This window comes from Trichechus manatus, unplaced genomic scaffold (assembly GCF_000243295.1).
Source record: "Trichechus manatus latirostris isolate Lorelei unplaced genomic scaffold, TriManLat1.0 scaffold00107, whole genome shotgun sequence".
NCBI classification, from domain to species: domain Eukaryota; kingdom Metazoa; phylum Chordata; class Mammalia; order Sirenia; family Trichechidae; genus Trichechus; species Trichechus manatus.
Genome location: NW_004444043.1, coordinates 4177423 through 4200039, shown reverse-complemented (window position 1 = coordinate 4200039; position 22617 = coordinate 4177423). Strand labels below are relative to the sequence as shown.

The 22617-nt window shown below is 38.9% G+C and overlaps 1 protein-coding gene across 1 annotated transcript in view; it reads right to left on the bottom strand.

Moving 5' to 3' along the window:
• PRUNE2 (prune homolog 2 with BCH domain) overlaps positions 1–22617 on the bottom strand; it is a 305962-nt gene that overhangs the window by 226302 nt on the left and 57043 nt on the right. Inside the window, exons 3-5 of the mRNA XM_023737740.1 lie at positions 18468–18572; positions 13180–13382; positions 10361–10524 (exon numbers count right to left, since the gene is read on the bottom strand). Coding sequence (XP_023593508.1) covers positions 10361–10524; positions 13180–13382; positions 18468–18572 — 472 coding nt within the window. The remainder of the gene's footprint in view (positions 1–10360; positions 10525–13179; positions 13383–18467; positions 18573–22617) is intronic.

The following is a 22617-nucleotide window of genomic DNA, read 5'->3' as shown; positions in this document are numbered from 1 at the left end:
GTATTTTCACCAAAAAAAAAAAGGTTGAGAAGTTAGAGGGTTGACATGCTGTGGGGTTATTAATCAATGTCATAAAACAATATGTGTACTACTGTTTCATGAGAAATTATTTGTTCTGTAAGCCTTCACCAGAAGTACAATAAAAAAAAAAATATATGCCTGGCTTGCAGTCAAACCAAGAACACAGTTTCTTTGGTTTGGCCATCTTATTTTTAAAAGGCATTAAATATAAAGGCAGTATTCAGCAATTAATCCAACAGACACTGCATTAAACAATCCCATAGAATAATTCAATAAATTAAGAGACTTGTGACATTGGCTATTTGATTAAGTTTGGCTTGAGAGTTAGAAAGAAGATGACGTGCTGACATATCCGGTGAAAAAAAAAAGATGCTCACCATGCTCTGAGTTCCTTCTGTGGTCATAGTTAGAATAGTGTAAACATCAAGAAAGACAGATCATGGTCCAACTCTATCCCCAGGGATGTGTCAGTGGCAAATTTTTTTCTATTTGATATTAAAAACCCGCTTAGTCACATACTTCGTTAAATATCAGTATCAAAATGTACATCAGCCAAAGACACTTCATAGCTTATTCCAGCCTGTTTTTGCAGTGAGAGCTGACTTAACTTCAGCAAATGCTGCAGAACTAAGAAACACTTAAATCCATACGCACGTACCCAAAGTGTCCCAGCTATTCACAGTCCTTGGGGGAGTAACAAGCAGCCACAAAGAACGCAAGTTATAATAAAATAGTAACAAACAATTCACTTCTTTAGAAAAAAATCAACCACAATATTCTTCGTTCAAAAAAGAAACGGAGACGTGAAGGACGCCTTGCCGAACGCAATCGAACCACATTAATATTAAGCATGATCTAATAAAGTCAGAAGTTGTTAAGGGAAAACATTCAGCACAATAAAGGCATATTCTGCATGATAGATTCTTAGCAGAAAAGGGATTTAAACCTCTTTTCCTGTTTCACCTGGGATTGACTTTTTTTTCCACACTGAAACAAAAAAATTCAGGAATGAATAATAGAGGGTGGGGGAGGGGGAAAGTAGAGAGAAAAAATACAAACTAGAACTTAGCTCACATTTCTGTCTGAAAAGGTTTAAAAGGCATATTATTCAAGTGCTTAATAATCTTATAAATTTAAAAATAAGGCTTATCTTTATACATCAGAAGAAAGAGTTAACACTCTGAGGTTGAGGAATCATCTTGGTTCTATATCTTGCAGAAAGAAAAAAATATATATATATTCTTTCCCCCACCTCCAACACCCATCTTCCCACTTCCTAAGCCAAACAGGTGATGTAATTCCCCTTGGACTTTCTAACCATTTTGGGAGCAGTATGAATCATTCTTTGGCCATGAGAGAGAAGAGGAAAAAAAAAAAAAAACTGGCTCTGTTTCTTGCCTATTTGACCTCCTTAAAAGGATCTTTTTGAAGCTGTTAATCCAGGCTACTAAAATAGCCAGCAACTATTCTTTATGAAATGTCAAATGGAACTACCAATGGAAAAGAAAGAGTTTGTTTTTTAACAACCTAGCCCAGTTTTTCCACGTTCTCAGCTAAGAATTGCTGTTATTTATCGCATTCTTTATTTTGTGGCTTCTGTCAAGACCGTATACAAATAAACGTGAAAGTCCATTTGGATAGCATGTGGTTTTGAGGGAAATGTGCCTGATAATCAGTAAGTGGAATCTCATTATTGCCAACTTGTTCCCAAACACACACACACACACACACACACACACACACACACACACACACACACAGGTTTGTGAGGATACACACCCACAAACCCCCAACGTGATGATCCAGCAATTTGATGGATCTTAAATTTGGCAGTAGTCCTCTAGTACACATCTCTGGGGAAGTAAAAGAATACAGGCTGAGGAGTCTGGCAGGTCTATAACTGTTTGCTTTTGGCACAAATCAAGCGCATAACCGAGCACCAACTCTAGGCCACCCTGACTGTCGAATGTGGCTTTTAGATACGTTCTGACTGCAGCTTGTTGGAAAATGATAATGAAAAGATCTTAGAAGACGGACGGAGAAGAAAAGGAAAAGGCAGGGGAAAAGGTGAAAAGCAGAGAAGGAAGAGGACGAAGAAAACAAAGAAGGAAAAGGAGAACTGCGTGACAAAAACAGAGGTGGAGACGGGAAGGAGAAAGTTAAAAGACACACTTCCAAAAATCAGGGTCATTTATGATTGCGTCTGAATGAGCACAATCTCTTCTTGCACAAATAATTAGAAAATGATGCTTCTCAAATTTGTGCCTTTTCAAATGAAAATGATGCTAATGATTTGTACTCTGAAATTTCTAAGTTTTGAGAACCTTAAATAAGAATTATTAATTTAAGAACAGCAGGATCTATCAGTTGTAGGTCTTCTGTATGGTAAGAAGTATTAATTTAAGAAAAAGAAATTATTTCAACTCTGTTAAATCCCCAGCAAAGCCTGAACACACACTGGCCGCAGCTGAGTCACCTGTTGACATTTATCCATAACTGTCTGCCAGGACCCAGAGGATACAGTGACAGTAAAGGACAGTGACGTTAGAGAAACACAAGCAGGTTATTTCTACACTGGCGATGTGACGTCACCTACTAACTGGTATGTAAATGATCTTTTAACAACATCCATAATCACCTCAATATTTGAATAAAATATTATCCCATAATGCAAACACTTTGATATATAGCTGCGGCAGTAAAAATAAGACTAAAAGAATACCCCTTGCCATCGAGTCAATTCCGACACATATAGACCCCATAGGACAGAGTAGTACTGCCCCATAGGGTTTCCAAGGAGCGGCTGGTGGATTCGAACTGCTGACCTTTTGGTTAGCAGCCTGAGTTCTTAACCACTGTGTCACCAGGGCTCCAAAAGGATTCTAATGTGATGAAATTTTAGTATTTATTTCCTGTATTTAGAGAAAAACATCAGCACGCATGGAAAAGAAATTTGCTACAGAAAATAAGGTTACCAGACTAAAGGCAACACTGACTAATGAGTAAGTTTCTAAAATAATCCTCACAGAGTGCTTGAGGAGTGTGAAGTACGCAGCACTCTGCACACTTCCTGTATAAACTACCACGGCATGTGTGAAAGGGCTGTGATTAGGGGATAGTTACATCATGAGGGGTCTTTTTCAAGAAGACTGGCGTAAAAAAGACTTTAGACTTTAGACTATTATTATTATTATTATCATTATGTTAGTGTGTTAACTGGTATGGGTATTTGCTTCAGTAATAATATGAATATTATAATTAACCACATTTCTGTTTCATCATTGGGTCAGGAAGCTCATAACCAAAGTTGCAAATGGAATACTCTTTTGACTCCTCCAAATTTATTATTACATCTTGATCTTATTCCTTTTATCTACATCTACATGTTTGTATTTTGCCTGACTCTGACTTCTTTTTTCCCCCGTTTTATTGTATTGCATGCATTTTTGTAAGCCACCTCAAATAGTTTATAGAAGAAGGCAGGGCATAAATAATAAACTAAATAAATGATAGCAGATAAAGAGATAACCCATCCAATACTGCATTTAACATAAATGTAGAGATCTAATGACGAGGAGAGTACGTACAATATGGTTCCATTTATGCAACACACAAACACAGACAAATCCAACCTATAGTGTTATGGGAAGTATGCAGGCATGGTAAAACCATAAAGAAAAGCAAGGCACAGTGTATCATAAAAATTAGGGTGGTGATTATCTTTACATAGGGAGGGAGTAAGTAATGACGGAAGGGTACACAGAGGGATCTTCTCATTCTATTTCTTTCTTGTGAAATTGGTAGAAGAGCGTTAATTTTGTGACAATTCATTGAGCTTTATATTTATACTTTGTATTCTTTTCTAAACATGTATTATACTCTGCGAAAAAGGATTTTGTATACATACGTGTGTGTGTATATATATATATTTAATGATAACCAAAAGAAAAAAATGAAAATGCATGCAAAATATCAAAATAAATTCTACTAGGATTTCTAAAAGCTAAAAAAAAAAAATCTAAAGACTGAAAAAAAAGGATTTATTACTAGAAAGGACAGTGTCGAAATTCTAGACATTAAGTATGTATCAGGGATGGACTGGGATGGAATGGAAATTCAAATATCATAGCACTACTAAAGCAATGCAGTCATCAGAAAGAGAATATCTAGACAATCTTGTAAAATTCATTTTGCGATAGTATTTCTTGAGAGCTGGCGACACAACAGTGAAGCAGTGAACAAAATATACAAGGTCTTTTTTCTCATGAACCTTTCATTCTGGAGTGAGGGAACAAGAAGGAAGAGGAGACTGACAACAGATAGAAAGAAGTATATGTAGACAGAAAGGGATACGTGGACAGAGAGATAAGCATTTCAGAAGGAGGGAACAGCTTATGCAAACCCTCAAGAGTAGAAAGAGCTTTGCATATCTGAAAAACCAAAAGGCTCTTGTGGCTGGAACACTGCAGGGGAGGGGCAGGGGAGGAGGAAAGTGCATCAGATGATGTTAAAGGTAGGCAGGGGAAAGATGATGCTGCAATTTGTAAAGGTGGAATGCTTGGGTTTTGAGTGTGATGGTAGTTAAGCAGGGTAATGACATGACCTGATTTACATATTTAAAAGATTATTCCCATTATTTCATAGACAATAGATTGCATGCAGGAAATATGGCAACAGTTAGGTGGCTATTAAAGTAGCTGAGGAGAGGCAAAATGGTGGCTACAGCTGGGTTACTAGTAGTGGTGATGGAGAAAAGTGAGTGGATTCAGGCTATGTTCTAGATGTACAGTTGGCAGGACTTGTTGATAGATACATAAAAAAACGAGTTACCATCAAGTTGATTCCGATTCATAGCAACCATATGGGACAGAGTAGAACTGCCTCAAAGAGTTTCCAAGGAGCACCTGGTGGATTTGAACTGCCAACCTTTTGGTTAGCAGACATAACTCTTAACCACTAGTCCACCAGGATTTCTGTTGATAGATCAGTGTGGGGGAAAAGGGAAAGAATCCAGTATAACTCCTGGAACGTGGGTTGACAAATTGGGTGGTTAATTGGTGCCTTTTACTGAGATGGGAAAACTGGGATAAAAGCCAGTTTGGAGGTACAGAGAACCCAGGAGTTCTGCTGTGAGTCTGTTAAGGTGATGGTGCTAATTAGACTTGCACATGAAGGTGTCATGTGGGCATTGACACGAATCTGAAATTCTAAACAGAGGTCACAGTTGGAGATACAGGGAGTGACAGCCTGTGTATAATATTTAAAGTCCCAGAACTAGATAAGGTCACCTAAGTACAGTATATAAAAACCAAACCCAACCCATTGCCGTCGAGTTGATTCCAACTCGTAGTAACCCTACAGGACGAGTAGAACTGTCCCACAGGGTTTCCAAGGAGCGACTGGCGGATTCGAACTGCTTACCTTTTGGTTAGCAGCATGGGCTCTTAACCACTACGCCACCAGGGCTCCGAGTACAGTGCATAGATGGAGGAAAAAATGTCCCAAGACAAACTTCTAATTCTTAGAAGCTGAGCAGAGGAAGGAGCTAACAGTCAAGACTGAGGAAGAGTGGCCAGCAGGGTAAAAGGCAAACCAGGACACTGTGGTGCACGGAAGCCAAGAGAAGAAACAATTTTAAGGACAGGGATGACCAACTGCATTAAATGTTACCAAGGGGTCAAGGAGGATAAAAAAAGAAATGCCACCATCGATATTTGGCAACATGGAGACAATTGGTGACTCATGGAAAAATCTCAGAGGAGTGGGTGGGATGGAAGCCTGATTGGGGACAGGCAGAGGAGACAGCAGAGTGAGGAAGTGAATGCAGTAGCATGGACACCTCTTCCAAGGGTTTTTACTACGAAAAGAAGAGAAAAGGAGGCATGGCTGGGAGGTAACCTGGGTCAAAGAAAGCTTGAGTTCTTGTTTGTTTGCTTTTCTTAGGAGATACTTATTGGATGATAAGAATGATAATAGGAAGATTCTGGTAGAAAGGAAGAGATGGATGAAGCAGACTGTAGGAGAAAGATGAGATAATTGTGGGCACAAAGTTCTAGAAAGGAAAGACGGGAAGGGATCCAGAACACAAGAAAAAGCGTTCATATCTGATAAGAACACTTTATCCATAACATCAGAGGGGATGATGGATAGAGATGTTGGTAGATTTGTGATTTAGGGGACGGTAACATGAGGAAGTTCCTATCTGATGACTTCTATTTTCTCCAAGAAGGATGAGGCAGTTCATTTGCAGGCAGTAGAAGGGGGAAGAAGGCTTGAGGATACAGGACAAAGTGTTAAAGTGTCATTTTGAAGAGCAGAAAAGGGACCATAACTTTTCTTTGGGTAATGTTGCATGCTGATTTAAGATGTGTTTCCATAAATTAAAAGGGACGTTATTCTGCCTGGTTTTTCTCAAGCAGTATTTGGCTGGTTGGATGCAGGCAAGGAGTAGATGTTTACCCCAGAGTTGGGATTTTGCCAGGCAAGTAAAATGGGGGGAAGAGGGAGGGAGTAAAGTGTGTTCAAAGTGAATAATCACAATGAAGACCACAGAATCTAAGCCTGATAAAGCCACCAACTAGTTGCCGTCGAGTTAATTCGCAGTCATGGCAACCCCAGGTGTCAGAGTAGAACTGTGCTCCATTGGGTTTTCTATGGTTGATTTTTCAGATGTAGATTGCCAGGTCTTTGTTCCGACATGCCTCTGAGTGGATCTGAACTGCCAATTTTTCCATTAGTAGTACAGCGCTTGACCAATTACAATACCAGGGACTCAAGCCTGATAAGGAGGGAAGTAAATCCCTTAAGGGATCATGGCTGACAGTGAAGAAGTGGCAAAATCTTTGAATTGGAGCCCTCAGTGAGGTGGAAGAGATGCTGGAGTGGACATGCTAGAGCAGAAGATCTGGAAGGATAGATGTGGCCAGCAAAGGGTAGGCCACTTGAATTGGAAATTTTGGAGGTAGTGTAGTAATGCATGCTTCTCAACCTTTTTAACATTCAGGAACACATGGAAAATTCTTCACACTGAAAAATTTTTTTTTACTGCATAGTAAGCTAAGAGGCATACTTGGGTTTCCCTCCAAGAACTGAAGGGCATCAACATCTTGGCCCACCTGAAATCCCTTTACAGCATACCACTGTGTTTCAGTGTGACATACTCTAGGATATGATCGTGGGAATGAGAGGCAAAGAACAATCAGACTGATTAAGTACCTAGCTCATAGTAAATTCTTATGTTTTTTTTTAGTACCAAGTTTATAATAATATATCCTCCATAGAGGTCTAATTATGATGCTTTTAAAGACTTTTCTAAGTCTCACCCATAAATATCTAGTCTCACGACATCTGGTAACAGACATTTTTTCAAAATTCCTGATGGCAGAGGTGTGCATAAAAATTGCACATTCCTTCAAGACCTAGAGGAGTACCTCCATGCTCTCGAAGTCCATGACAAATTAATGATCACTTAAAGCACCCCAAATTACTAAGGAACATCACAGCTGCTTACCATACTCCTTAAAAAGGGACCTATTCATATTATGCAAATAAAAATGTTAAAATTACTATTTATAGGAACATAAAAAACAAATTCTTTTAGGTTTGGTGTTAATACATGATTGGAAAACTATGAAATCTAAGTTTGAGTTTAGAATACAGCAAAATCTGACTCAATCCCTTTCTTATATTTACTAAAGAACTAGGAACTTTTGAAAATTGGCCCATTGCCTAAAAATGCTTCTTGCCTGTGAACTCTTCACACCTCTCTTTAAAGCCAAAATCCCTTGGATCACCATCCTTCTGTCTTCCACGTACATAAACACACATATACTCACACACGCACTCTTTGGCCACAGGTCTCCTTAGCCCTCTTTCCACTGTAACAAGTCACCCAGATCTTCTACCTCTGAGCCTGTAGGGAAATATGCCTCTCTCATGACAGTATCTGTATTGGCAGTCTTCAGGGGTGGTTGTTATTAGTTGCCATCGAGTCAGCTCTGACTTACGGTGACCTTATGTAGAGTGAAACCTGTGAGAGCTGGAACTTGACAGAACTGCCTTGTTTTTCCAGGTCTCGCAAGTTTTCCACCTTTGACAGGGTGCAGTCACCACTTTTCTACTGCTCTCGATTTAGTGGAAAATATGTGAGTTTTCCTTCTCTGGCAGGTTTCCACTTAAACAGGTTCCAGCTTTTGCAGGTTTTACGTATAACAGAACGAAATGTTGCCTGCTCCTGTGCCTGCTTCATGATCGTTGGTATGTTTGAGACCATTGTTGCAGCTACTGTGTCCATCCCATTCCCTTTGAGTTGATTCTGACTCATACCAACCCTATAGGACAGAGTAGAACTATCCCCTAGGGTTTCCAAAGCTGTAATCTTTACAGAAGCAGACTGCCACATCTTTCTCCTGTGGAGCTACTGGTGGGTTTGAACCATCCATTTTTCAGTTAACAGCTGCGTACTTAACCACTGTGCCACCAGGGCTCCTTGGCTACTGTGTAGTGCCTTTCAACCTCAGGGGCTCAACTTCCAGCATTACATCAGACAATATTTTGTTGTGATTCCTAGGTTTTTATTGGCTAATTTTCAGAAGTAGATTGTCAGGACCTTCTTCCTAGTCTGTCTTAGCCTGGAAGTTCCACTGAAATCTGTCCACCATGGGTGGCCCTGCTGGTATTTGAAGTATCAGTGGAATAGCTTCCGGTATCATAGCAATGTGAAAGCCACCACAGTATGACAAACTGACATATGGGCGGTGGTCTTCATGGGTAGAGCCCTTTATCCTCTCACATCCCATATTCCAAGGGACCATGTGGTGATATCCACAGTGTGTCAGCTTCCTAATGCCTTACCTTCTTAAAGACCTCCAGCGTTATGAGAAAGCAAGATCTTTTGCCGTAGCGCTAACTCTTAGTAACTCTGCAAACTAAAACCAAGATAACCAACTAAAGTGTCTGCATCCCTTCTAACTCGCTGAATCTGAGTATTATCATCATCATCAAGAACAACAACAAAGTCAATCTTTGTACCAATGTATTACAGTTTGATATTATAGAAAATCATGATGATGAGCTATTCATTGACTGCATTTCTTTCCTACAAAACAACACATATATTTTTCTAAAAACACACTAAACTTCTTAGTTTGCAAAATATTTAAATGCAATAATCTCTAGTGTTTGCCTGCACCATACATTTGTGCTGTCAAACAACTTCCCCCTTGACTGAGATCCCCAATTACATTTATTCTTCCTCTGCTGTCATAAAGATAGATGAAATGTGCTTACTTAGTTTAGCTGAGGGCACAGTCACATGTAGACATTTTTACAGACATCCATAGCCAGAAAAATATTTAAGGGCAGGTTTACTGGAGCCATTAGTTCTAAAACATTTACAGGAACTACATAACTCTTGGATACTTTCTCCTCCACGTTGTGGTAGAGACAAGGCGAGTGAAGGAAAGAGTCCACAAGAGTTGAGTCAACACATTCTTTGTCTTCTCCATCTTTTTTTTTTTAATTGTTTCAGTCTATTATTTGTTTTCATTTTCCTTTGTTAAATACTTCTGAGAAAATTCATTTCTACCACGTGCAAGATAGGTTGTTAAAAGAAAAGAAATTGTATACAAAATCAAAACAGTGTCCTGAGTGAGAGAAGAACTGAATTTTTTGTGGGAAGCTGGCCCCAAAGTCAAGTTGGCACTGACCATTTCCAGCTTGTAAACCACTCTTTGGAAGCAATGGCTCCACTGATGAAAAAAGATTAACAGAATAATTTATGATGCTATGCTCGTGCCCCCAGTGCTTCAAGGAGGCTGAGTGAGGATGGAATATGTTACAAGATGGTGGTGAAGAAGGTGACAATTTGACTTTAAAAGCCCTGACACAATGTCATCAAAAGGAAAGGTGTGTATTTTGCCCTACAAGCAGTATTATATAAGCCAAACATGAATAATTGTCAGGGGATATTTCAATGTGGGAACGTGGAATTCTGGACCATGCTCACACTGTCACAGGACAAGAATCATCTCTGTTAAAGCTGTTAAAATGGCCAGAGGAGCTATTCCAGCTCCCCAACTGAGGTGCTGCAGCTCCACTTAATATTCTTGTCTAGTGAGACAGCAAAGATCTTTTGTGCCTATTTTTAAATGCACATTTTTAATATTCAATATAATGCTACTCTTTAACAAACTCTTTACTCCCTGCTTCTCTGATGAAGCTTCCTGTGGTCTCTAAAGGGATTGTTAACCCAAGAATGGATCGCGCTCTTTCTGCATGAGCAGGTCGGGCAGCACTCCATTAAGCCTTCTAGTATTTACCAGGAAGAGTCATCTCTCACCTCTGAGGAGATGAGCCAGTTGCTCGTTGATGAGCTCGGGAGCCTCCTGGAGAATCTCTTTCACCACAAGGGAGGAGGAAGACTCTTGGAACTCAAGTCCAGCGTCGCTCTGCTCAACTGGATTAATGACTTTGACAACTGCTGATTCTAAAGTTTTGTCCTCACTATAAAGCACATGAAGAAGAGGGAGAGACAGAGACACATGTTTTCTTCTTACTTTTTGTAATTATTTAATCTTCCACACGAATGCCTTCCTCGATCCTTTTTCTATTCTCAATAGCCAAAAATATCAGTAAGTTCAAATGGCTCAGAAGAGTAGAACTATATTTAATGTGTTTCTACATTTCATTTCAACTAATTGCGCCCTCCTCCCAGATTCTTAGAATATCTTCACACCTTAGGAACTCCATCTCTTCTTTCTCTGGTAGATAATAATAATAATAATAAAAACAATAAGAGCAGTTGTCATTGACTTGATTCTGACTCATGGTGACCCCATGTGTATTACAGTAGAACTGTGCTGCATAGCATTTTCAATGGCTGATTTTTCAGAAGTAGCTTGCCAGGCCTTTCTTCCGAGACATCTCTGGGTAGACTCGAACCTCCAAACTTTCAGTCAGCAGCAGAGCATGTTAACCATCTGCACCACCCAGGGGCTAAAATAATAATAGATCACATTTATTCAGCTTCCATTACATGCTAGACACTGTTATAAATACTTTAGGTGTATCATCATGTTTTATACTGTAAAATGATCTTGTGAAATAGATTCTATTAAAATTCCCATTTTAAAAATGGGAAAACTAAGGCAGAAAGAGGTTAAGAAATTTGGCCATGGTTATGTAGCTAGGAAGTGAACTAACCAAAACCAAGCCCATTGCCATGGAGTCAGTCACCAACTCACAGTGACCCTTCAGGACACAGTAGAACTGCCCCATAGGGTTTCCAAGGAGCGGCTGGTGAATTTGAACTGCAGACCTTTTGGTTAGTAGCCGAGCTCTTAACCACTGCAACACCAGGGCTCCAGTAAGTGTGAACTAGCTGGTATTTAAACTCTGACAATGTGGCTCCAAAACTTATTCATCCAGCCACTATGCTATAGAAAAAATACTACCGGACTAACTTCCACCATTGTTCTTTCTATGTGAGAAAGAGTTGTTTTTTTTCAAAAACAGGAAGAAAGCCATGGATATAACTAACTTTATTCTCTGTGCCTGTCAAAAACAAATGAGCGGCAATGGGGGAAACAAATATATCGATTTTATTTTTTTTAAAGCTTCCTCTTTCATAAATAACCCCAAAGCCAGAACTTACAACTTCAGTCTCAAAACCAGCATACCTATTTCTTTTTTCATTGGTAACAAAATTCTTCCTAAGATTTTGAACGACACACTGTGTTTCACAGTTCTTTCCTTTGGCTTCTTACATTGCCTTTATCCAGATCTACCGGCATTAGTAAGGCTTGAAAAAGTTAACACATAAATTTAGTCAAGCATGTGATTGTCCTGAATACTGATAATTCAAGTCAGCCAAATAACTTACCAATAACCCTCAGCTGGTTGTTAACGATTGATAAATATTATTCAAAAGAATTTCGTTTGTTTCAAACAACATGGTAACAAAAACAGCCGTGCACAGACAGATTATTTTTCAAAACTCTTTAAAATTATATGAGCCGCACGGATGACATTATAATATATCCAGACCTAAACATACTTCCTAAAAAGGTTAAATAAAAAAATTAGGTACTGGCACAAGTTCTTATTTCATGGATATTCAAGTCAGTGTCCACTAGTTAATGTTATCAACAGTTAGCAAATTGGCAAACTATGCAAAAAACTCGTATCACAAACTACTGAACTGTTTAAGTGCTGACTCTTCATTCAGTAGCTGCAGAAAGTTTATCTAGAAGGGCATCTTTGTGCTGGGTTGTGAGGTGGAAGGCAGAGCAATTGTTTTATTCCTCTTTACGTCCCTTTAGATTCTTATAGTAACTCTAATGTCCTTATGGAAGGACTCCGAAGACCCAACTACTATCCTAACTCTACTAATAAGTGGATGTGGGACTCTGGGTAAGTCATTTGTGACACTGGGTTTTAGGTTTCTTGTCCATAAAATAAGGAGTTTGAACCACATGAACTTTTACAAATGCCTCGCAGCTCTTACAGTATAAAATGCTACAAATGAATAAACCAATGATCGGTGACTTTCATAAGCTGTCTCTACATAAGTTTCTATTTCACTATTGAGATTTCCCTCTTCAGAATCTTTCAATTTTATTTAGTGTTTAATTTCAGTTTTCATTATATATTTTCAGCATTGATACATAGAATGACTATGCTGCAATAAGAAAATGTCTGAAATTAGTCCATTAAAAATTTTAATTTTGGTCAGTTTTATAAGAACTTTCCACTCAAAGATGCCATATCTGAAATGCAAAAGTAAAAACAGAGCATCAAAATAGCCGAAACTTTACAGTAGGAAAAGAAAAATATTCCCTTTTCTCTAAATGTCCTCTCTGCCTTTAAAAAAGAAAACAAAAAACAGTTGCTGTAGAGTTGATTTGCAACTCATGACGATCCTATGTGTGTCAGAGTAGTACTGTGCTCCACAGAGTTTTCAGTGGCTGATTTTTTGGAAGTAGATCGCCAGGCGTTTCTTCCAAGGCACCTCTGGGTGAACTCGAATCTCCAACCTTTTGGTTAGCAACTGAGCGTGTTGATCGTTTGCACCACCCAGGGACTCCTGAACAAGGTGATGCTATGCCCACAAGAGCCTTCATCAAAGAACTGATCTTCCAGAGCCTCACTGAGCCTTACCTGGCCAGCACGTTGCTGCCAACAAGTGTTAAAGATAACTTCCCTTCATCATTTAGCTGATGCAGATTAATTTCATCTCGGAATATATGGAATGATTCAGAGATATTTAGCTCTTCTAAAATAAACTTTGTCTCGGTGAAATAGTTGAATTCAGTTCTTGGGATGTTCAGCACTGGCAAACAGAGAACCCCAGGTGGACTGACCTACCAAGAAAAAAGGTGACTTAATCACTGAAAACAGCAAAAGGAAAGAAAACAACTACACTTTTCTCAAGCCCAAGGGTAACTGGTAAAGGAAATGTAAGTCCTTTGGCCTCTCTGTACTTTTTGACATTACTAACCTACTTTTCCTGAACTCCATGGGTAGAGCATTACCATTTATAAGTGGCTTCTAATATTTTTTAACCTACATGAAACTTTTCATGCCTTACTTGAAATATTTTATGTCTCACTACAGCCTCACAACAACTAAAAAAAATTTTTTTTTTCATATTCTTTTCAGGAAGGGTAACAAACTCACATGTCTTTAGGAAATTGACAGGAAAGGAAAATGATAGAAGCAGGCCAGGTGGGGACAGTGGTGACACAAGAAGGCAGATGTCCCATCTAAATGAGATGCCTGTCACTCAGCTGTGGTTGGTTGTTGACATGCAGAAATGCAGGCACCATGTAGTTAAATCTTTCAATTACTCAAGAGAAGCTAGAAATCTAAATTTCAGAGTGTGATCTGTGATGTTTAATCGTAACAAGGAATTTTTTTTAATTGCAAACACTAGGTAGGTTTATGAAAACTCAATAATAAATCAGATTCGGGCCCACAGATGACAGATTTGTGATCTCTTTTGCTTTCTTATATTATAAAAAACCTCTTATAGTAACAAACCTCTATATTAAAAAAAAATTTTTTTTTCTGAGGCAATAAGGGGAAATCAGCTTGATAGAATCCGTTTGTTTGTTTTGTTTGGACCCACAACCCACTGCCATCAAGTCAGTTCCAACTCATGGTGACCTCGTGTCACAGAGTAGAATTGCTCCATAGAACTTTCTTGGCTGTAATCTTTACAGAAGCAGTTTGCCAGGACTTTCTTCCATGGCACCATTGGGTGGATGTGAACTCCCAACCTTTAGGTTAGTAGCCGAGTGCAAACCCTTTGCGCCCCCCAGGGACCTAAAAGATGGGTAGGAGTTAGGAAATTTCAGATTCACAATAAAAAGTTATTTTTCTGCAGGAATTAAAAAAAAGAGAGAGAGACGCTTTTGAAAATGACTATGAGTATACAGCAATAAACACTAAATTTCACTGCAAGAATATAAGGTTTGATAACAACGAATCTTTGCATACAGTAGATGGCCCTCCTTCTCACACCATCACCAGCTCTGTCACAAGCAATCGTCTGTCTCCCCTAATTTGCATTAAGAGGGTGGGGCTTATTGTCTGTTTTGTTCAGTTATATGCAACCAGCTGCTGTTGGACTGACTCCGACTCATGGCAACCCCATGTGTGTCAGACTAGAACTGTGCTCCATAGAGTTTTCAATGGCTGATTTTTCAGTAGATTGCCAGTCCTTTCTTCTGAGGTGCCTCTGGATGGACTAAACCTCCAACCTTTTGGTTAGCAGCCAAGTGTGTTAACCATTTGTACCACCCAGGAATACCTCAGTTATGTTTCCCAGTGTGTAAAAGAGTCTGGAATATAGTAGACATTTAATAAATATTTGTTGAAGAAATGAATGAGTCACCCACTTCTGCAGTAGACAAAACACAAGCTACTATAACAAACTGGATTTTTTCCCCAACTGGCATGTGGATACTGAATGACAATTGAATAATAATCACTAGCAGTTTGTGTGGCAAACTATTTTTCCTAATTATCTGATAGAGCTATATCTATTCTAACTCCTGCTATTGAATCTCGAGTGTAGAAGAAGAATCAATACATAAGTCAAGAGCATGTGGTTTGAGCCTATCCTGGCAGGATTTTTTCTGGAGTTGGAGCAGAAGACCTGAGTTCTAGTCCAGCTTCTGCTGTGTGACTTTGAGAAAGCCATCTTCCTCTCTGAGCCTCAGTTCTCCCATGTGCAGAATGGGGCATACCTACCAGAGTAAGAGGATTTAAATGAAGTCATGTATGTGAAGCTGCAGGGCTGTGTACTCATACCATGCCATGTGTTAATACCCTGAGAGGGAGTGGCCAGGTTTTCAGGAAGAATTAAAAGGGAGACACAGGCCTCTAGTAGGGGGACCAGGCCCAATAAACTATGAAGAAGGCACAGAAATAATAATAAATTTCAGTACCTGACCCTTTGGTAATTCCATATTTGTCTCCATGCTTAGTAGCAAGACTTAGAAGAGAAGAGAAGCCACACATTTTGTTATTTTTATCCATCTATCATATACTTTTGCCCCTGGATGGTGCGAATGGTTTAACATACTTAGCCACTAACCAAAATGTTGGTAGTTCCAGTCCACTCATAGGCACCTAGGAAGAAAGGCCTGGAAATCTACTTCCAAACAATCAGCCGTTGAAAACCCTATGGTGCACGGTTCTACTCTAACACACATGGAGTCGCCATGGGTCGGGTTGACTCAATGGCAACTGATTGGTTATTATCATCTATTTAATCTATCACAACTACTTTCCCCACTGCTTTGGTTCGATGTCATTATATCTATTCAAGACATTGTTGTTGTTATTGTTATTAGTAGTAGTAGTATATAATTTCCTTAAAAGTCCATGCCACTATCAGTGTAAAAAAATCAATCTTGTTTAATTAACTATATTCTCTAGATTGGCAATATTTTTTTTCTAGTGAGTCAAAAAAATCCAGTTAACAAGATCACCGTTTTATATGCATGTCTGACATAACACATTTATCTCCTCATACCAATTAATCTCCCTTGTAAAGTTCAACAAATTTTAAGATAAATTTGATATAAAGCCCACATGGAGAGATGAGAATATTACACCCGGCATTTTTGTCAGCTGCTGCCCTAAAGCAGTTCTTGCCTCCCACAGCTCATTCTGGAAGACTAGTTTTCATGCGAATTTAAATCTCTGTAGATCGGCTATGCATATGAGGCCAAGGATCCAAGTAAAATTGGAATAAAACAAATCAGACTCCAGAAATGAAAAATTCTGATGAATTGAAAATAGCACCCAAACACGCATGTTGTACTTTGTTTAGACTTTAAGGTGAAGTATTAGAACCCTGTGGCGCAGTGGTTAAGAGCTACAGCTGCTCACCAAAAGGTCGGCAGCTCAAATCCACTAGCCACTCCTTGGAAACCCTATAGGGCAGTTCTACTCTGTCCTATAGAGTTGCTATGAATCAGAATCGACTTGACAGCAACGGGTTTGGTTAGATTTATTATCATGAGCTGATGAATTTTTTTCTTCTTTTTTCGGCTTTAACAAAGAGAAATTTATTCTCTCCCAGTCTAGAAGGCTAGAAGTCCAAATTCAGGGTGCTATCTCAGGGGAAGGCTTTCTCTTTCCTAGTTGTGGGGGAAGGTCCTTGTCATCAATCTTCCCCGGTGGCAGGGCTTCTCAGCACACAGACCCCAGGTCCAAAGGACACACTATTCTCCTGGTTCTTGTTTCTTGGTAGTAAAGGGCCCCATGTGTTTCTGCTCACTTCTCTCTCTTATATCTCAAAAGAGATTGGTTTAAAACACAATCTAATCTTGTAAATTGAGTCCTGCCTCATTAACATAACTACTGCTAATCCCACCTCATTAACACCATAGGATTTACAACACATAGGAAAATCACATCAGATGACAAAATGGTGGACAATCACATAATACGGGGAATCACGGACTAGCCAAGTTGACACATTTTGGGGGAACACAATTCAATCCAGGACAATAACGTTAAGTTGTTGGACCTTAAAAGTAACCATTACTAGATTAAAAATAGATGGTGTAGCATATGAAGTACTAGGAAAAGAGAAGCAAAGTTCTGTCCATAGCAATAGTTAAAAAAAAAAAAGAAAAGCCAAGGTAGCATTAAAAATAAACAAAAACCATCCAATAAGATGACAAAAGGAAAACCAAATAATCTGTGATTATTGCAAATAGATGGAGAAATAATTCACCAATCACAAGAAAAACAAATCTTGGCTTGGCAAATTCTTTGGGAGGCTGCTCCTCACTTTTCTCAACCCTACAGTTGTGGTGGGGCCACTAGTCACCTAGCCAGTTGCCGTAAGAGTCACCTCCGACTCACGGTGGCCCATGTGTGTCAGGGTACAACTGTATAAGCTGATGAATTTTATGGGATGGAACTTTTAAAACAATTTACTGAGGGGTCTTTCCACCTCTTTTAACCACTGCACCACCAGGGCTCCTTCAACCTATAAGCATGCCATAAGGAGTCCCTGGTGGCGCACTGGTTAAGCACTTGGCTGCTAATCAAAAGGTTGGCAGCTGGAACCCACCAGCAATGCCTCAGGAGAAAAGACCTGGAGATCTGCTCCCATAAAGATTCTAGCCTAGGAAACCCTGTGGGACAGTTCTACTCTGTCCTATAGGGTCGCTACGAGTCAAAATTGACTTGATGGTACACAGCAACAACAGAACAGACATGCCATATACTTCACAGAGTAGAAAGATTCTTGCTCAAGGGAAACTCTCACTAACTGAGAACTGCCTTGCTGAACAGTTAGGGCTAACCGGCAAAGCAAAACAAGGGCTTATAGAATACAGATTGGACATGTAATGGCTCTGTTACTGAAAATTCCAGTCAATACACTCTGTCTTTCATGTAATCGTCATGCAGTTTATTCTGCACATATTTTTCTACACCCAAGGGCTAGACTATCATATGTTGCTTACAAAATTAGCATAGTGTGCTTACAAAAATACCTCGTTGGGGGGAGGGTGCAGTTGGTAAACAAAATAGAAGGCACACGTTATTTGCATAAAGATACGGATATCCAAGAATAGAAAAGAAAAACAAAAAATTCTGACCCTTACTTTCGTTAGCTCTCTTAATTCCCATAAAAATTTAATTTTAAGCAAATAAAATTTTTTTATTTGACAACATTAATCATATTGAAACAATGTTTTATGAAGAGAGTCATTAAGGAATAACTAGAACAATTCCTAACATCTAGTAGGTGCTCAATAAATATCTGTTGATTAATGGACTGTAATATTTTATTCTCTGTAACAATAAACCCGAACATGAAAAATTAAGTTGATGGGCTCTTTCATTTTCCAGAAAATGTTCTTAAAAATTATGAAATAATTCAAATATAAGAAGCATAATCTTTTTCTTCCCCTCACCTTGTCTAGAAAGTAAGCATATGTGAAGGCAGAAATGAGAGAATCCAAGTCACATGATTTATGTCCAATAACCACATGGACTTTCTCCAAGCGTTTGCTTCGATTCTGAAAAACATTCAAATGAAACATCAAATTGTAATCTACAACGGATCAATATAAACAGTAAACATTTCAATGTTTTTTTTTAAAAAGTATGCCTTGGCTACATTCATACATAATGGCAGAAACTCATAAATTTATCATGAAGTTTTACATAAGAACATAAATTTAACATTCAGAAATGCTCAGGCAAACTGTAGTGAACTGTCAAGAAGAGAAAATGTGGTTCTATTAAGATTACCCACAATTTAACTTCATATGAACTATATCTCTGAATCATATGTTTTTAATAAAATATTAATTTTTTTTTAAGCAGCAGTTGCATAGTATTCTATATAATTTCCTTATATAAGACACGGTTCTTAATTTGTGAAACAAACAAGGTGACTTTCTTCGTATGTTCATGGAACAAAATGTAGACACATAAACACACAGTCTGGCAGGGATTTATTTTTTCATGTCAGGTGACAGATTCGTTCTCTCTGCATTATGTTCTATAATTTAGCAAATGAAATGTAACAGTATTCCACCCCTAGAGAAAGACATATGATTAGTATTATTGCTCTAAAAATTCAAGTTAGTTACTCTTAAAAAAGTATGTATAGTCAGCTGTCTGAAAGAGAATTTTTTTTTCCCCAGATAAACTCAGTAGTTACTTAAAATTTCTTTATAGAAGACTGACTTCTTTTTGAAATACTGGGTTGGAGATTCCAAAGAACCAACAGCTTCTAGAAACTTCTATAGCAAAACTGTCCAATTCAGATAATTGCAATACAAATTACATCTTTATAGTAATGTCAGAGATGACACATGTGTATACATTCCCCACTTTTCATCCGTTGTTTTAACTTCTCTTTTTCGAACCAGCTAGAAAGCCAACTCAATTGTAATTCTGCTCTAAAGGGTATGCAAAAGATTGGACTATTCATGACTGTTTCAGCAAAAACAACTTATTTATTACTCCTTTATCTGCAGAACAAAAATAAAGCATTATTTAGTAGCCTACTATGTATTTTAAAAATGAACCCTGTAAGTCTGTTAGTGTTTGTATGGAACTGCTGGCATCGGAATCAGAAACAAGATATTAAACAACCAGGCTGTGGCTCAAGGAACATGATAAAGTAAATATTTAAGGGGGCTAGGTTAAAAGAGTCTATCAGCAGAGGGTCAGCGAAAAAGAGAAGACCCTCAACAACATGGACGGACACTGTGGCTGCAACAATGAGCTCGAACACAGCAACGACTGTGAGGATGGCACAGGACTGGGCAGTGTTTTGTTCTGTTGTACACAGGGTCGCTATGAGTTGGAACTGACTCAATGGCACCTAACAACAATAACGCCAGTTACAGACAAAGACTGCAGGATCGGTGGTGCAGATGAGTCATTCAACATGTAATACTGTTTATTTATTCAAATAAACTTATATTTTTTAAAAAATTGAGAATATACTGATCCTTAGTAAAACAACAATATTTATAACTATAATAGAAACTCTGAAAAGAACTATAACTCTCTTTCTCCAACACCACCCAATCTAGCTCCTATTACTTCCTCTCCCAACTTCCTTCCCCTAACCTCATAAATCTAGAGCTGGCTCACTTGGCTGAATATTCTTTGAGGGTTCTAATCTAGGTACAGTTCCCACTCTCAAAGCTGGGCTGCTTTCCCTGTGCAAGATAGTTAAATATTCTAGAAGCACCTAAAGAACTTTAGATAAACCGAATTATATGCTATTACAACATAAACAAATGCATTAGGAAATCACATTACTGTAGTGTGCCATTCTTCCGAGAAGCTCAAAGATCTAAATAGACATTACCTCATTTATCCTCCCAAACTCTGTAAGGCAGACTGTAAGAAGATTAACAACACTTATTATAGGTCATTAGAGTCTGCGGTGGGGCCAGTATTGTTCCCAGAACCCACGACCCAGTACAACGAGTCCTGTCTCCCATGCCCTGCAGCCAAAAACCTGTTGCTGTCGAGTCAATTCCAACTCATGCACCAACCACCCCATAATGCCAAAGTGACTTCAGTGTCTACACAACAATGAGCACGGGAATGGAGGGAGAAAACAGAATGTTGAATATACATTCTAAATACAGCAAGGCTTCAAATATTTGCAGCATCAAAATTACTCCAAAGCTGACCTATTTGCTTCCTTATCAAGGTTCAGTAATTCCTAGGCACAATTCTGTGTTCAGCTTTCATCTTGCATCAAATAAGACATGGGGGAAATAGGCAGATTCATGTGTCAATTCATTTCTAAGACCAAACCCAATTATTACTTGGAAAAAGAATGGGACCAAATAAGGATTATGAACCCAAAACATGCTGGACTAATTCTGACAACTCAGGGACCTGCCAAGATTAGGATCTATTTCTTCCTCTCCATTTAAAGAGGAAAAGAAGCAAAGGTCATCTCACAGAACACAGCCATAGCAGATCCCAGTGCAAAACTATGAGGACTGTCTTTGGTGCCATATACCTCTCTTTATGCTCTCTGCTTTCTCCTCTGATCTCCCTTCTTTCCAAACACCTAGTTCCCTCATAGTCATGGCCTCTTCTACTGCCATTCACTTAATCTGCCATTCCCAGTCAATGCCAGTTCTCAGATCCCAGCCCTCCCTTCCCCCAACTACCAACCTCCACCAAAATGTACCACTCTGGTACCAGTGTTGTCAGGGACCTATCTATTTCTCCACTAGCAAGTGCAATGGAGGATCCAAGCTAACAATGTGTTGTCATTAGTTGCTGTTGAGTCGATTCCAACTCATGGCAATGCATGTGTGCAGAGTAGAACTGTTCCATAGGGTTTTCAAGGCTGTAACTCTCTGGAAGCAAATCACCAGGCCTATCTTTGTAGGCACCTCTGAGTGGGTTTGAACCACCAACTTTTCAGCTGGTAGTCGAGCGCTTGATCATTTGCACCACCCAGAGATTCCATGTCAGTGAGTACAGCTGGGTTAATGAACTTCCCACCAAGGTAACACCCTTTCATTTTAAAGAGACCTTTCAGAGATTATGCCACACTACCAAAAACGGGACTGGAAACTTCAGGCAGGCTCAAAATTCTGGACCAGATAGAATGGATACGACAGCCAGTAGAAACCTTTGGGTGTCAGCCAGTGAGCCATAACAGTGACAGATTTGGCTTCAAAAAATCTCTAATGACCACCTGACCTCAGAACCTACTATACAGCTACAGTAATCAAAACAGCCTGGTACTGGTACAACGACAGATACATTGACCAACAGAATGAAACTGAGAACCCAGATGTAAATCCATCCACGTACAGTTGCCTGATCTTCAACAAGGGCCCAAAGTCCATCAAATGGGGAAAAGACAGTCTTTTTAACAAACAGTGCTGGCAAAACTGGATGGCCATATGCCAAAAAATTAAATAGGACCCATACCTCACACCATATACAAAAACTAATTCAAAACGGATCAAAGACCTAAATATAAAACCAAAAACTATAAAGTTCATAGAAGAAAAAACAGGCTCAACACTAGAGGCCCTAATACACAGCATTAACAGGATACAAACCATAACCAACAACACACAAGCTCCAGAAGATAAGCTAGATAACTGGGATCTTCAAAAAGGTAAACACTTATGCTCTTCAAAAGATTTCACCAAAAGAGTAAAAAGAGAACCTACAGACTGGGGAAAAAATTTTGGTTATTACAAATCAGACAAAGGACTAATCTCTAAAATCTACAAGAAAATCCAATACCTCTACAACAAAAAGACAAATAATCCAATTAAAAAATGGGCAAAGGAAACGAACAGACACTTCACCAAAGAAGACATTCAAGCAGCCAACAGACACATAAGGAAATACTCGTGATCACCAGCCATGAGAGAAATGCAAATCAAAACCACAATGAGATACCATCTCACCCTGGCATTATTGGCACGAATCAAAAAAATGGAAAGTAACAAATGTTGCAGAGGCAACATAACTCTTATGCACTGCTGGTGGGAATGCAAAATGATATAACCATTTTGGAAAACAATACGGCACTTCCTTAGAAAGCTGGAA